This window comes from Marmota marmota, unplaced genomic scaffold (genome assembly GCF_001458135.2).
Source record: "Marmota marmota marmota unplaced genomic scaffold, marMar, whole genome shotgun sequence".
NCBI classification, from domain to species: domain Eukaryota; kingdom Metazoa; phylum Chordata; class Mammalia; order Rodentia; family Sciuridae; genus Marmota; species Marmota marmota.
This window is the reverse complement of record NW_025999998.1, coordinates 20,974,248-20,989,689: the sequence shown is the minus strand read 5'-3', so window position 1 is coordinate 20,989,689 and position 15,442 is coordinate 20,974,248. Positions and strand designations below refer to the sequence as shown.

Genomic DNA, 15,442 nt, shown 5'->3' with positions numbered 1-15,442 from the left:
AGGGATTGGCTAGCTTAGCATAATCTGCTCTAATGCCATCCATTTCCCTGCAAATTTCATGATTTTGTCATTTTTTAGTGCAGAGTAATACTCCATTGTGTATAAATGCCACATTTTTTTTTATCCATTCATCTATTGAAGGGCATCTGGGTTGGTTCCACAGTCTAGCTATTGTGAATTGTGCTGCTACGAACATCGATGTGGCAGTATCCCTGTAGTACGCTCCTGTAAGGTCTTCAGGGAATAGTCCGAGAAGGGCAATAGCTGGGTCAAATGGTGGTTCCATTCCCAGCTTTCCCAGGAATCTCCATACTGCTTTCCAAATTGGCCGCACCAATTTGCAGTCCCACCAGCAATGTACAAGAGTACCCTTTTCCCCACATCCTCGCCAGCACTTGTTGTTGTTTGACTTCATAATGGCTGCCAATCTTACTGGAGTGAGATGGTATCTTAGGGTGGTTTTGATTTGCATTTCTCTGACTGCTAGAGATGGTGAGCATTTTTTCATGTACTTGTTGATTGATTGTATGTCCTCCTTTGAGAAGTGTCTGTTCAGGTCCTTGGCCCATTTGTTGATTGGGTTATTTGTTATCTTATTGTTTAATTTTTTGAGTTCTTTGTATACTCTGGATATTAGGGCTCTATCTGAAGTGTGAGGAGTAAAAATTTGTTCCCAGGATGTAGGCTCCCTATTTACCTCTCTTATTGTTTCTCTTGCTGAGAAAAAACTTTTTAGTTTAAGTAAGTCCCATTTGTTGATTCTTGTTATTAACTCTTGTGCTATGGGTGTCCTATTAAGGAATTTGGAGCCTGACCCCACAATATGTAGATCGGAGCCAACTTTACAAATGCAACAACAAAAATATTTCTGAATCATGAGCAGTCTGAAACCCATAAACTTTTTGCTACATTTATATGCCATATCCCATAATACAATTAGTATTGTCTAAGTCTCATTTAGGAAGCAGATAAAGAAGAAAGTCCACTTATGTTCTACAGAGATTAAACTGTGCAATCATGCCAATCACCTGAATAAATAAGAGGATCTAATGTAATTATCAAATAAATACTACTTTATTCATTACTTGGGACATGCATGCATTGTAAGTTTTGATAATATCTACTAATTCATTTTGTAAAAATTATTTGGACAGAGATGCACAACTGTTTTAAGTCTTTGTGGAGAAAGGCAGTTACCTTCTGAGTATATGTGGTGACGAGGCTTTTGGGTGATTTAGTATGTTATGTTCTAACACTTCGTAAGGGTTTCTGTTGAAAATATGCACAAAACAAGTTTCATAATTCTGTATCTTATGATCTACAGAGAGTCACATAAATGTTATATTCTTTTATGCCAAATAATCTATAATGAAACTGCATTATCTCTACATGTATAATTGAACGTGGATTTCTGTTTTGGTGCTGTTACATGAAGACATACCAGTAATAGGACATATGGAATTCAATTTACTCAATCCAATCTTCCTCATCATTTCTGCCCCCTACAACACACTGTATCTTCTTTTGCACAAGTACTTGAGAAACTAATAATACTCTGGGGCAAACTTGATAATATATAGAACAGGAAATGATACTGAAGGTGACTAAATAGCCACCACATTATCAAGCACCGTGTTGAACATGTACCATATTATCAGAATGCTCAGTCTCATTCCTTCTTGTTGAAGAGGTATCATCTCTGGTACACAGGAACTGAATGGAGCTGACAAAGTTAAGAAACTGTGGGTAAAGTCATCCTTCCTACTCAACATTTAAACTTGGGTCTGTTACTTTCCTGAAACCTCACTCTGTCAACCACACCAACCAAACTACATATATTATATGCTTTTTGGTTTTCCTGGTGAAGAGTTGTTCGCCAAATGCATTAGGTGAAACTCCATCACTTGCAGGAACAAAATTCTCAACTTTCTTCTAATCCATCAACTTACCCAAAAAAGTGTTAAAATTTTTATAATACAAGAGTCAAAACTGGAGGGAGAAAGGGAACTAGCACAAGGCTCAGAAGTACCATGAAAGTTATAGTGGTTTTCACTAGTCCAACTCCCAAACCAAGTCTATCACTATTTCTTTAAATACAGACAATACAATTACAGACCTGTGCCTCAAGGCAGCAGCCAACAAGGCAAGAAGCCTCACTTCACTGCTCTAATGGTTATATACTTATTTAGCTCTGGGTGCAACCTCTAATTACCTTTACCATTTAATGATAAATATGCAGCACCAGAAAAAAGGGAAGGCAACTCTTCCCTAAAGGCCCACCTCCATTTATCTTACCAGTTCACATGGAACTTGTAGGTATTTCAGTTGTTATTTGATTAATCCTATGACCTTGTTATTTAGTCGCCGTGTGAAATAGATCAAACTTTCACCTTCAAATATATCAAGAGTTCTTGGTCAACAAGAATTGTCAGCCAGTCAACAACTATTTGCAGAACACACACAGGTACACAGAATTTTATGGTAATTGATATTTTACCTTCAACTCTCAAGGAACTCCGTCTAATTTGCCTTGTTTCCCTTATTAATACATCAAATATTTACTGAGCAACTTGGATATGGAACCAGCACTGCGTTTGATGCAATGGGGAAGTTTAGGGTAGAGTTTGTAGTGAAGTTTATTACAGGAAGAGCCAAGATGCTTATTGATCAGATGAAAAATGAAGAAAGGGTCAAAGTCAGACATGTTCAACACTGAGAGGGCAGGCCACACTGGGAAAAAAAGAGGATACTCAGGAAATACCAGGTGACAACCAAGTGTCCAAGTACGTAGCAGTAAAGAAACAAGCAAAGAGGGGCTAGAGAAAGAAGGAATCAGTACATATTCATTCATTCTTTGAATAAATTTATATGTCATCATCAACTATGAACTAGGTACCATATAAGGTACTGGAATTCTATAACTGAACATAAAAAGTTTTGTTCTCACAGAACTTAAATATTTAAGCAAGGAGAAGTATATAAAGGTTATAAATAAGCATAAAGAGAGTAGAACAATAGGGAGGAAGGGTAAAAGGGATATTTTCAGACAGAATGCTGAAAAGATTGCATTTAAGAGACCAGAAGTGAGACAGTCAGCAGCATAAAAATGTGCTGCCAAAAGACTAATAGAGTAAATGTCCTGAGGTAGGCAAGCCACTAGGGAAGCTGCTACTGAGGTCTAGTATGGACAGCAACAGAGACTGAGGAGGTGCCATGTATGTGGCACGTATCGACAGAGACAGAGAGGATGCCAAAGAAAGAACTGATGAGGATAAACATATATACATTATTAACAAGGCAATGAGGGTCTTCAGGAGATGCTTCCCAAAACAGAGTAGTAGTAAAGCCAGCTGGGATTTTAAAGGCAGAGCCAGCGCTACTGTATAGTGAAATCTTTGTATCCAGGAATATAAAGCCAATCAGCAGAGAGAACTGTGCTTGGATAGTTAAAAAAAAAAAAAAAAAAAAAAAAGGTGAAATAAAGACTGAAATGAGATATTGTGAGATTACAATGTTCAAGTGGAATGTTCAATGTTCCATCAAACAACCAGTGGGTTGTGTTTGGTCTTTTATAACTCAAAGGCCTAGTTACAACAGAAACAATCAACTGAGCAAGCCACTTTTTCCGGAAACAGAAGTGAGCATTCAGACTGCCCTTATTTTGTTTCAGCCTTTGAAGTTTGGCATGTCTTTTCCCTACATGTTAAAATTTTGAGCATCCAGGTTTGCAGATAATAACAAGGCTTCCTGAACAAAGAACCGCCTTAAAATCATCAATAGACATGGAGAAGACCTGACTACTCAAGCTGCCTCTGCAATTTGCGTTTCCATATATAAGCCTGATATTTCAAATGGAAAGTACAAGACCCACTTTATCCCATCTTTTCTTGTTCTAAGAGAAAATAAAAAATACTTTGCAAGAAGAAAGTATGAACAGTTCAATGTTGTCCAACTCTAAAGGGCCAACAAGGGGCTGGGCTTGGTATATAATTAGTACAAAATGAACAAAGGTACTCACGGTTTTCCTCCTGGAATGCCTGTCAGATTTGGAGGGATTGCTGGCACACGCATGTGATGGTGTGGATCAAACCCCACCTAGAATATTTCCCAGGGAAAATGAAAAAAGTGAACATAGTTAATATTAACTATTAACTATAATTTTATCCTACTCAATATCTTTTGTAAAACATAGAGAAATAGATCCTTTGAAAATAAGATTTTAGATACACAGAAATATTTATTGATGAAGTGACAGGATGTTTATGATATTACAGTCACAAACTTGGGGTGAAAAAAAACTATACTAATGATTACTGAAGTCCATGACAAAAACAAGAGGTTAATTACATTCACTACACTATGTCTAATTTATAGGTTAAACATCTCCAAAATACTAATTTAAAAAAAGAGAGAAAAGAAGAATCACTTTCCAAAAGAAAACAGACCTTAAGATATAATCACATGTAGCTTAATTTACAAATACATACCTCTCTGTAATACCTCACATTATACAAACTACACTCACATACAAATATGGATGACAATCCTCTGTGCTCTGAAACACTGTTTTATAACAGCCTGCAAACGTACCACTGGAGATCTTCCATAGGCGGCGGCAGCAGCGGCGGCAGCAGCAGCTGCACTCATTTGCGGGGAGATGTTGTGCAGTCCAGCATAGGCAGCTCCAGGGCTGGTCAGTTCTCCATTCATTCCAGCATGGGGCACAATCCCAAATGGGGTTGGATAAGGACAAGGTACAGCCATTGGGGTTCTTAGGCTGGATGCTGAAGACCAACATGTAAGGAGAAAATAGATTAATGAAGAATATAGGAGATAATATTGAAAACATTCTTACTAACATGCTTAAAAAATTACAATCCACAGTTCAAATGAACTAATTTTAATATTCCCCAAGCCTTCACAGGAGTCCATTTAACCATATTGCATTGATTACCTACCATGCACCAGATATGGTTAATGGCTTGGCATAGGTTAAATAACTTTGTCTAACAGCCATTCAATACTGGCTATTAGTACTTTTAATGTATTACACTATTTAAGTTGCTTTAGATTCTTTAAAAACAGAAACATAAATATAACATAGGAAAACATATTTTTTTACTCACCCAAAGGATCCACTCCTGGTGGTTTTCCAGGTACAGGCCTTAATCCAGGAGTAGAGTTACTGCCTGGAGTGGGTGCATCAGTTCGGGGAGTAGGGGTATTGGATTTTGAAACAGGAGTAGTAGATTTTTCATTCTATCAAGAGATGTAATGAAATAAACCAGCCATGAGAACATGGTTTTAAATAATGATATTAAGATTAAAAATAGTAAAGGGAAAACAATAAAGAAAGGAAGAATAAAACTAAAAGTGGTTCTTTAGCTTGGATCTTTTCTTGCATTAATTAAAAAGATCTAGCAAAAAAAAAAATCAGACCCATGTTCAGGAGCACATGAACTGAAGGGGACCTAAGAGAGAAGATCACTTCTAGTAGACAAAGGCTTAAAGAAAGGTGATAGATAAGATAAATCATGATGTCCTAGCGATGGGCAACTTGCTGGTGTCTTTGGTTTAAGACTGGTTAGACTTCTTAGTGAATTATTCTTGCCACCAGAGGTTCCTTGTTTAACAGGTCCCCTTAGAAAAGACTTGAGCTTGACTTGTCATAGAAACTCAGAGGAGTTGTTATTTTAAAAAGAAGGCCAGAAGGCCAGAAGAACACAGACATAACAAAACAAACGAAAAACAAAACAAAACCCTAATCTAGCCTTCTGCAAGGTACATCTTCCTTATTTGCAGATAAATTGTAGAACTTCCTTTCCTTCAGCTGTGAATTCAAAAGGTTATTTGATTTCTTTTTTTTTTCTTGTGGTGCTGGGGGTTGAACCCAAGGCCTTGTGTACGTGAGGCAAGCACTCTAGCAACTGAGCTATATCCCCAGTCCAAAAGATTATTTGAAAACTGCATTTAGTTGTGGTTTTTGTTTTGTTTTGGTGATGTATTACAAGTAAATAACTGCTAAGAAGATGTACCATGCAATTCATTACAAAGCCACAGGAGGAGGTAGAGAGAGATTATCCTGTCTTGTGAACAGTTCAATTCTGCACTTGTGACTTGTGGTGTGAAATCAAGGTAGACTTTTGTAAATGACAGATTATTTTTTAGATAGCAAGGGAAAATTACTGCAGCCATATGTAGTTTGGCAATTCAAAGCTAGCAACAAAATCACATCAAAGCCCCAAACTAAGTTTACCATAAACCACAGCAACAAAACCATCTCTTTAACCCCAGTGTATATTTTTCATCTAACACATATTTCAATTTCTCCCTATCCCTCTCCTATATTTACAAAAAGACTCACAAAGCAAACACCAAATTGCTGACAAGTTAGTAAACTCATTCTGCTCCAAAAATACTTTTTGTCAATTAAACTTTACTGAATATACATATACATTTGTAAATCAAAGTCCTATAGAAAAATGTGAAAAATACAAAAAATTGAAAAAAAATCAAAATCAAACCTAACTATTATAAAACTAGCAATATTAAAAAAAAAGATGGAAAAGAGCAGCTTACAAGGCTAAGTTCTTTGGATTTGGAGGAAGGAGTACTGCTGGAAGATGCAATGGAGGCAGGGCTGATTGGGGCATCTTTCTTGAGCAGGCGAGTCTTGTCCAGGCCATTCTCCCTAGGGGAATGTGCTGGGCTCCCCCGAGGGGAAGATGGATCCTACAAAGGAACACCAAGGGTAATAATGCTCATAGTACATTCATGACACTGGCGTCCCTGGGTGTGGTTATTTCTAGCTGAAAGCATTTAACAGAAGTACAAAACGTTCTGGAATAGGTAACAAGTTAGTTTCACTGACAATGCCAAAGAAAATATTCAGTATGGAGCCCCCCCCCGCCCCAATAACATTTATGGTATTTATTTAAAACAAAACCCAAATCAAAACCCTACTAAACTTGAAGCTGGTTGTCAATGAGATCTGTAGGTTGACCACAGATTCACTGTGGTCAGAGAGACATGTCACGTACTTCTCAGACGAGAAGGGCAACAAAAAATAATGAATAACATATAAACCAGTAATACATATTTATTATGTAAAAACAAGTAGATCTATTTAAAAATAAGAACACAAATTGGATGGTAATAATATGAATACAAAAAGGTCTTTGGTAGGAGCAGGAACTACCATAAACATACCTCATTGGAAACATCAACCACCAAGTTGTCATCACTCTTCTCACCATCACTGTCCTGCATAGACAATTGAGAAGCATTACCTCCTCCCACAGCCAAAAAGAAGAAAAAAGCTACCTGGATCCTGGATGGCTCCAGATTAATTCCTCTATATCAATGTTAAATGCCTTACAACACATTATTTTCTTTAATCTTCATGGTGATGTTAAGAGGTAGATAATGGTTTCTTTGTCCAGATTAACAAAAAGGATGATGGCTTGCTTATAACTCTGAAATGGAGGCTACAGAGTCCCATGTCCAAGCTAAATTGGGCCTACAAATGGGTATGATTTGGTCTGTCACTGTTTAAAAAATGTGACTAAGTAGACATATAAACAGGGAGGTGAAAAAAATCCAGATTTTCAACTTCTCATGGAGTCTGTGAATAGGCCGTGCCTTGGCTCCAGTTTCCATTCAGCTTTCTATCTTTTCTTATGTAACCTACCTAGCCCTACTAGAGAAAAGTGAGTTTCAATTCAAAGTAGAGACATTTGGTTATCTCTGCAAATTAAATTTTGCAAAATCTGATACATCCTTAGCACATGAGTCTACTGAGGCATTTTAACTAATCTTCTGATTTTACATTTCTCTTTAGAGTTTCTAGCTAACCACAGAAACTTCAACCTTCTTGAAATACACTGGGGAAAGTAAATATACATACAAATAACATAGAACACCCAAATCTCCTATTAGCTGCTGGGTGAAGCACTGTGTCCTCTCATATACACACACAGGACTTCAGCTAGCCAACTGAGACAGAGCTATAAATGCAATAAATACTTTTTCTCTTAAAAGATATTATCCTGTGTACTAGTATTGGCTGGTAATAATCAAAAGGTAGAGATGTTGCTGATAAAAAGCAATGCAAGTTGGCCTTCCCCCAAAGCAAAGGTAAATGAACTTACATAACGAGCTGCTATTTCTTTCTCTTCAGTTTTCTGCTTTTTGCTTTCTGAGGAGTAATCTGTGGAATTTCTATGCTTTTCAGCACCTCGGAAACTGGCTGATGGGGATACTGAAGAGCTCTGGAATTAGAAAGGGAAGCAAGGTTGAGAAGCATTGATTATCCATTTAACAGCTTTCATTTATTTTTTTAAATGCCTGAGACACCCCACAACTTTTGTTCCACAGTATATACTTGCAAAGCTATTAAGAGGAGAGAGGAGAGAGGGCAGGAGATGAAAGTAATAAGAAAACAAAGGCATACAGGGAAAAAAACGTGAAAAAAAAAAAAAAAAGGAAAGGGAATGGGGGAAAAAGAATAAAGAAAATAGGAGGCAGAGGGAGGAAGAGTACAAACAAAAAAAAAGAATGGCAGGGAAGAGTATAAACTTAGAATGAATTTGGTCTTACATTTGTGTTTATACTGTTTAAACACAAAGTTGGGAAAGGAAGTAGACACAGGAGAAAAGGTAAAGAAGAAAAGGAGACAGCTTTTGTTGGTTAATGGGACAGTCAGTACTTTAAAAAGGAAGAGGTAATTTTTAGGGATCAGAGCAACTAAAAACGGTGGTCATGTGACATAAAGGTCATATTTACAGAATTTTACTCAGTCCTACATCTTGAGAGCCTGGGAGATGCAGAGGGGCAGGAAACATGAACTTCATTCCTTTCTGACTCCTAGAGCTTGCTCCTTTTATTTTAATCTCTGGAAACCTGAGAAGAACACACAGGCTTTCATAGTAGAGAAAAGGGTCCATGCCTGGGGAGATCAGTCTGAGGCCATCTTCCTTTATCTATGCTCTTTCAAGAAGCTCCCAGCTGGAGAAGTCCCCCACAGAAAACAAACACCAGCAAGGAAATCTGAAGCCAGATAATGTTTCTTTTTGCCATGAAGTCCAGATGGTTTACTGAGCATATTTGGATGGTATGAAAACTGAAAACCATGGATAAAGAAGATAAAACTGGAACTACCATTAGCTAGTGACTATGTTACAGATCAACAGAAGAGCTAAATAAAAGTGAGGTGTGAGAGGGAGCCAGGTCTGGAGCAGGAATGCCCTGTTAAGGACAGATAGTAAAGGCATGAGTAGCAAAGTCCCTCAGAGGGGCACAAGGGCAGAACTCCCAAGGATGAAATTAACCCAGCCTGGTTAAGAATGGACTATTTCTGGAGGGTAGGAGAAAAAATATTTGGAAATAAAATATCTAAAGAAAAACGTTCTAGGAAGAAGAAGAAAATCACCACGAGAACATCTTTGTCTGGCATCCAAAATCAATTCAGAAAATTTTTCACTAAAGCTCTCCTCACTTACAACTTTACTTATCTCATATAAAACTAACTCTTGAAAACTTTTTGCTTTATCTTATTTGGTTGGTAATAATTAACCTTTATAAAGATATACAATGATTATGAGGGCCTTTAAATTAACTATTGAAGACAGTTCGGTTTCTAGAATGTTTGGATGTAAGTTCCATTTTATTTCCACTGAAGCATGATGTCACATACTTGCTGGGCATTTTCTAAACTTTCAAAACATGTTGTTAGAGGGTGGGTGTTTAGTGGAAGAGGAAGATGGGAGCAAAGAGTGGGTACCCACTGTTAAGGACTATGTGTCTTTTGAATCTGTCCCCAATGTGCCAGCCCCACAATATTTTATATGAACACTCTAAAAGTACACTCACCAAACCTTATAACTAATCCTACTAGACTTTAAGCTAAGTATCAGAAAAGACTCTGGGGCATTATTTTGTATGCTTTCTGTAAAACCACACAATTTAAATAACTTTCAATTTTTACTATGTATTGATTTACTTATATAATTTATTTTTGTGGAGCTCAGTGTGGAACACAGTGCTTCAGACATGCTAGGCAAACAGTACCACTGAGGTACATCCTCAGGCTCTAACAACTTTTAAAAGTAGACTACTTGACTTTTCTGTCTCCACTGAGTTGCAAACCTCATCCCAAGCCTTGGTTCAATGCCCCTACTTTGGTTCAATGCCCTACTTTGCTTTCATATCACAAACCAATCAATCAGGTTTTTTATGACCTTTGAAAGCCTGCACACAAACATTATCCACGAGTTACTGCACCCCATGTCATGCCTGTGATATCTAATTTATCCCTCTTGAGTCTGTCCTCCATATGTCTGAAATTTATATTTATCAAAGACATATTCAACCACTTATCCTTACTCCTCCTTAATAAGGACAGTTTCCTACCATCCATAGGATAAATTTCTGAATATTTTACAGAAGTTTTACAAAGTCCTCACTCCACACCCCAATCCACTGACCTTGTCTCCCTATCACTGCTGACAGCCTGTGCTCCCCAGAGAGATATATGTATGTTCACCACATCCACAGCCTTTTACCCTGGCTTATGGAAATGCCCTTTCACTCAGTATGTCTTTTGAAATCATCCTTGCCCATAATAAACAACTCTAATGCCACTTTTCAAAGCTTCCTCTGATGCTGTCAGAATTAATCAGTCCTCTTTGTTTCCTTAACATTTCCTTCACTCAAGGAATAGAGCATGTGCAACAAATGCTGTTTGTTTACAAGGCCACTTCTCACCTCAGGCTGTGGATTCCCTGAGGGTGGAGGCACCCAGCATAGTGAACACCAGAGAACTGCCTAGAAATATTTTTGAACACAAATGACTGAACATCCCCTGTAACACATTCTTCAATCTTAATCCAAAATTCATGTGACACACTGCAGAGGTCCACTGGAAGAACAATGCCACAGAACAGATGCCATTCACTACAGTTAAGATATGCATAATGGTTTTCCCTGGGATTGGTAACATGGAAGCTCTGCCCCTTTTTTATTGATTTCTAAATGATGAAATACTTTCTTAAAAATTAATACTAAATGGTAATGTCTATTTAAATCTTATGCTTATTTATCTGCATACATGTACAATCAAATGGTCTTATTTTCCCTAAGCTGGTTGTTTCTGATTGTACAAATGTTTTATTATTGAATTTTATGTAGAGCAGAGTTACACCCGGAATTTGCTAGTAAAATGATAAAAGTAGTTAATTATCACTAGCATTTAGGGGTTAAGCTGCACAATGGGCACTAGGGTAATCAGCAATGTTCTAATAACATAATTGCTCTGGAATTAAATTGAACTTGGCACAGATTCTCATCATGAATCTTAGAAGTCCACCATTCAGTCACTGGAAATCCATCTGGATCTTTTCTGAGCATGTGAATAGGAAAAATTAAGTAAATACTGATAAAGACAGTTTGTGCTTTTACTAGAATTTTTATTTCTCTAATATCTCTATTATTATTTTAAAAGCTTGGCTAGGTTAGTTCTATTGCTTACTATAAGAAATTTACTGGAGGGGCTGGGTTTGTGGCTCAGAGGTAGAGTGCTGCCTAGTATGCGTGAGGCACTGGTTCGATACTTAGCACCACATAAATATAAAATAAAGATACTGTGTCCACCTATAACTAAAAAATAAACATTAAAAAAAAAGAAATTTACTGGAGCTATATGCTAACACTGTGCAAACCTACAAATTTAGAAACATTAAACAGAAATCTTTTCATTACAGTTTGATCACATACAAGCACATATGTTATAAATGGAGAGTCACAGAAGCAATGGCCATTCAAAAAAGGCGAAACACCCTTGAATGTGAATGGTTACTGAAAGTTCTTTATTTTTTAAAGCTACACACTTTTACTGGGATATTTAAAAATATTTACATTGGTAGCCCAAGGAAAGTTTTTTTAAAAATACAGTTATTCCTAATATTGTATGCCAGAGTGTTTTAAAAATAACAAAGTATTAGATTCAAATTTGAAATCTATCCTAGACTTTACTAATCAAGTCACCTGGAAAAGTGACACCTCTGGCAACTTGAAAGGAATTGTCCCACACCTGCACTCCTACTCCTCTACCACCTCAAGATCAAAGATGACCTTGTATGTGAAAGAATTCTATAAAGTATTCCCCTCCCCCAAGAAGGTAGTATTGATATAATTAGCTAATTTTAATAACAAGGAGCAGAGGTTTTAATAGCAGGCAAGAGAACCTCTCTGGAGTCAGACTGTCGTGAGTAAAGAGTCTTCCACTTAATAGCTGTGTAGCCGTAGGGATGTTGCTTAGTCTTAGCCTCTCTGTAGTCTGGGATAACAACATCCCAACCCTGGGCTGCTTTGAGGACTAACAAAAATAATCCACATAAAGTACAAGCCTAGTCTCCTCAGCTATAGCAACTCTGATCCTATCCTTGTGTATTGCAGTCTAGCTAATTCTATTTATTACAGAAACCTAGATGGTAAGCTAGTATGGCTTTTCTATTTTAAGCCTCATGTAAACTATTCTAGGCATTTGTGTAGCACTTCCCCTCAATGTAAATATTCAGATAGTTCATTAATAATAGGGTTTCAATAGGCTGTCATTAACCAAAATACAACTCCTTCCAACAATCACTATTTAATAAGGCTTTGGTTCAATACTGCACTGAGGCAGGGCTATAAATACCATCTGCACAATGGACTTTCTGACTTGAATTCAAATGTACATAAAGCTAATTCTGCTTTCATTCATACAGGTGCAGTGCTCAGACTTCCCTGATTATAACCAGAACAGATATGTTAAAAGGTCTAGTGGACAACCAAGATCAAGAATCCTAAAACCCATTCGCTGTGGCTTGTTTGTTCATCAGCTTTGGTGTTCAAAAACACCATCTCCTAGGTACAAAAGGGTAAATCAGTTTTCAAACAGATAAAGGGGATAAGGAAGAGGCAGAAGACATCATGACTATAAGTCCTGGTTTGCCCTTTCTACATCTATTGACCAAGCTTCCCTTTATTCTCAAAACTAGCCCGGTTTAGATGATAAATTATATAGTTACTCTAACTATGGTGATCCATTCAGTAAAGGAACTGTCCAATGTTAGTCTGGATCAGGGACAATTTATGGGGCATTTGTTCTCTTGGGGAGGACAGAGAAGATTAAAGATCTCTAGAACCTTTACTGACGCCACAACAAAGTGCTCAATCACAATTTCCACTGCAGCCCCTTAGAAAAAAGACCTGTGTCTGGACCAGAAATAAATATTGGTGACTTTGTTGAAAGGCCGAAGTATTCTTGCAGATAAACAAGGATTCAAGGTACTCTTCCTACCAAGCAGAGTCAACTTTCAAGGAAGATTAAGGCCTTTGATAATCAATCAACTAAAGAGTCCTCAAAGAATTACACATTTTGGAAATACTTTCAAAAGATTTTGAAGTACAAGTAATAGCCTTAATAAAATTTTTGTACACCAAACTCAGTACCATATTCTGGTGGCATTTCTGAGATTTTACTGTATAGTATTAACATAAAATGTTTATATTCTCATTCACAGAGCTCCTTATAACTGATAAAACATTATAACATGGCGCTGGAGATGTGGCTCAAGTGGTAGCGCGCTTGCCTAGCATGCATGAGGCACTAGGTTCGATTCTCAGCACCACATAAAAATAAAATATATTGTGTCCACCTAAAACTAAAAAATAAGTATTAAAAAAACATTATAACATGCATTATCTCATTTAAGGAAACAATGAGAATAGATGGTGAAAATAATTCTCATTTTGAAAAATATAAAAACTTTAAGATGAAAATTATTTGGTGAAAACACAAAGCCTCACATGTCAACTCACAACGCATGCAAATTTATGTAAGTTTATCTAAAATTTATAGCATGCTGCTATTGAAAGGTGACTATGGCAGGACTTTTGAGTTCAGTCACTGTGTCAGTTTACTGATTATTACAGTAAGACCTTCCTTATAACCTGCTTGATTAAGGAAGTCATTAAAAGCATAATCTGTATTTAACCCTCACAGAATTTGCTTTTTTCATATTAGCATAAATCAAAACTCATTTTAAAAAATGATTGGGACTTTCTGAAGATCTACCCTTGTTAAAAATATTTAATATAATCTCCATATGAAATGATAACTTTGTTCTTTACTGTTTCATCCTCTGTAACCTTTCATAAATAATGTATTCTTTAAAATGTTCTATTATTGTATTAAATTATTGTATTTCTGCATATCCTCAAGCAATACAAACTTGGGTCAAGATAAGTTTCTTTTGCAGATAACCAAAATATTATCTAACCAGAAGAACTCACAGAGGACTGATTGAGAGGCAATACCTATAATTCTCATGCTCTGAGTACTGAAGTCAGACAGTGCTGGTATTGTATGATCTTGGACAAGTTACTGAATCTTTCTAAAGCTTCCATTTCCCAGTGGAAAAAATGACAATAGTAGCAGTTCAAGGTTGTTGAGAGGATTAAGGAGATCATGTTGTGATGCACAGTACTTAGCATATTATAAGCCCCCATGAAGAGTTCTATTCCTCACTGGAAAACGTGGGAACCACTGTTTAATTTTAGTTCACTTATGTGCTAATTACACAAGTATTTACTGAGTATCTACTAAATACAGAAACATAAATATAAATGAAATCTACACCTTGCCCTCCATCATCTTACGAACATCTTACTTCCCTTCAATATTCAGTCATTCATGTTTTCTTTTAGTGGCCTCAGCAGTATGCATTACTTTGTCCAGGATAAAATGCCCTAATAATTTATAAGGTATCAATAAAATTGATTTTAAATTAGAACGTTATCTTAATGTCCTCTTGGGGATTCTTGACTGTTATTTCCTCTTCCTGGAATAAAGCTGTTGGCTTTGCCCCAAAAATTTCATTAAATACAGTTACTTAGGCTGGCAAGTTCAGCTGCTGGAACACGATGCTTTGACACCAAAGATAGAAGCTTGATTCTTGTGTACACAGTTTAGTTTCCCTCTCTATAGTCTGCATGCAGTCCAAGCTGTGGGCCACATGAGGAAAGAACTGAAGAAATGAGAGTAAGCAAGTACTCCTCACTGTTATGGAGGTGAGAATCCAAGACACAAACTGAATTTACCAAGTAATTTCACTTCTGATGGTATAGTATTAACAGTCCACCAGAAATGGTGATAAAAATCAGCAAAGTGCAAAAACTTTATATTGCATACATCTTTTAAATTATCTAATTGACCAAAGTTATTTCCTGTCCTTCAATCCAAAGGAACTCTCAAAGTTTGCAAAAAGCCAAACACTCCATGTGCTTTTGTCCCCTCCCAAGAATTCCCTGACCTCATTAATATGGAATCTGTAAGTCTTATGTCTTGCCTCTGTATAAATTATACAGTATTGACCACCTTCTTCTGGGATTTTTCCCTCCC

The 15,442-nt window shown here is 36.8% G+C and overlaps 1 protein-coding gene across 8 annotated transcripts in view; it reads right to left on the bottom strand.

Moving 5' to 3' along the window:
• The window catches only part of Tle4 (TLE family member 4, transcriptional corepressor), a 136,576-nt gene that overhangs the window by 12,589 nt on the left and 108,545 nt on the right, over window positions 1-15,442 (bottom strand). For all 8 annotated transcript variants that reach the window (XM_015492954.2, XM_048806953.1, XM_048806957.1 and 5 more), the window contains 6 exons: window positions 8,151-8,270; window positions 7,210-7,263; window positions 6,580-6,732; window positions 5,127-5,259; window positions 4,591-4,784; window positions 4,019-4,095 (listed from right to left, as the gene is read on the bottom strand). In XM_015492954.2, the coding sequence (XP_015348440.1) occupies window positions 4,019-4,095; window positions 4,591-4,784; window positions 5,127-5,259; window positions 6,580-6,732; window positions 7,210-7,263; window positions 8,151-8,270 (731 nt within the window). The remainder of the gene's footprint in view (window positions 1-4,018; window positions 4,096-4,590; window positions 4,785-5,126; window positions 5,260-6,579; window positions 6,733-7,209; window positions 7,264-8,150; window positions 8,271-15,442) is intronic.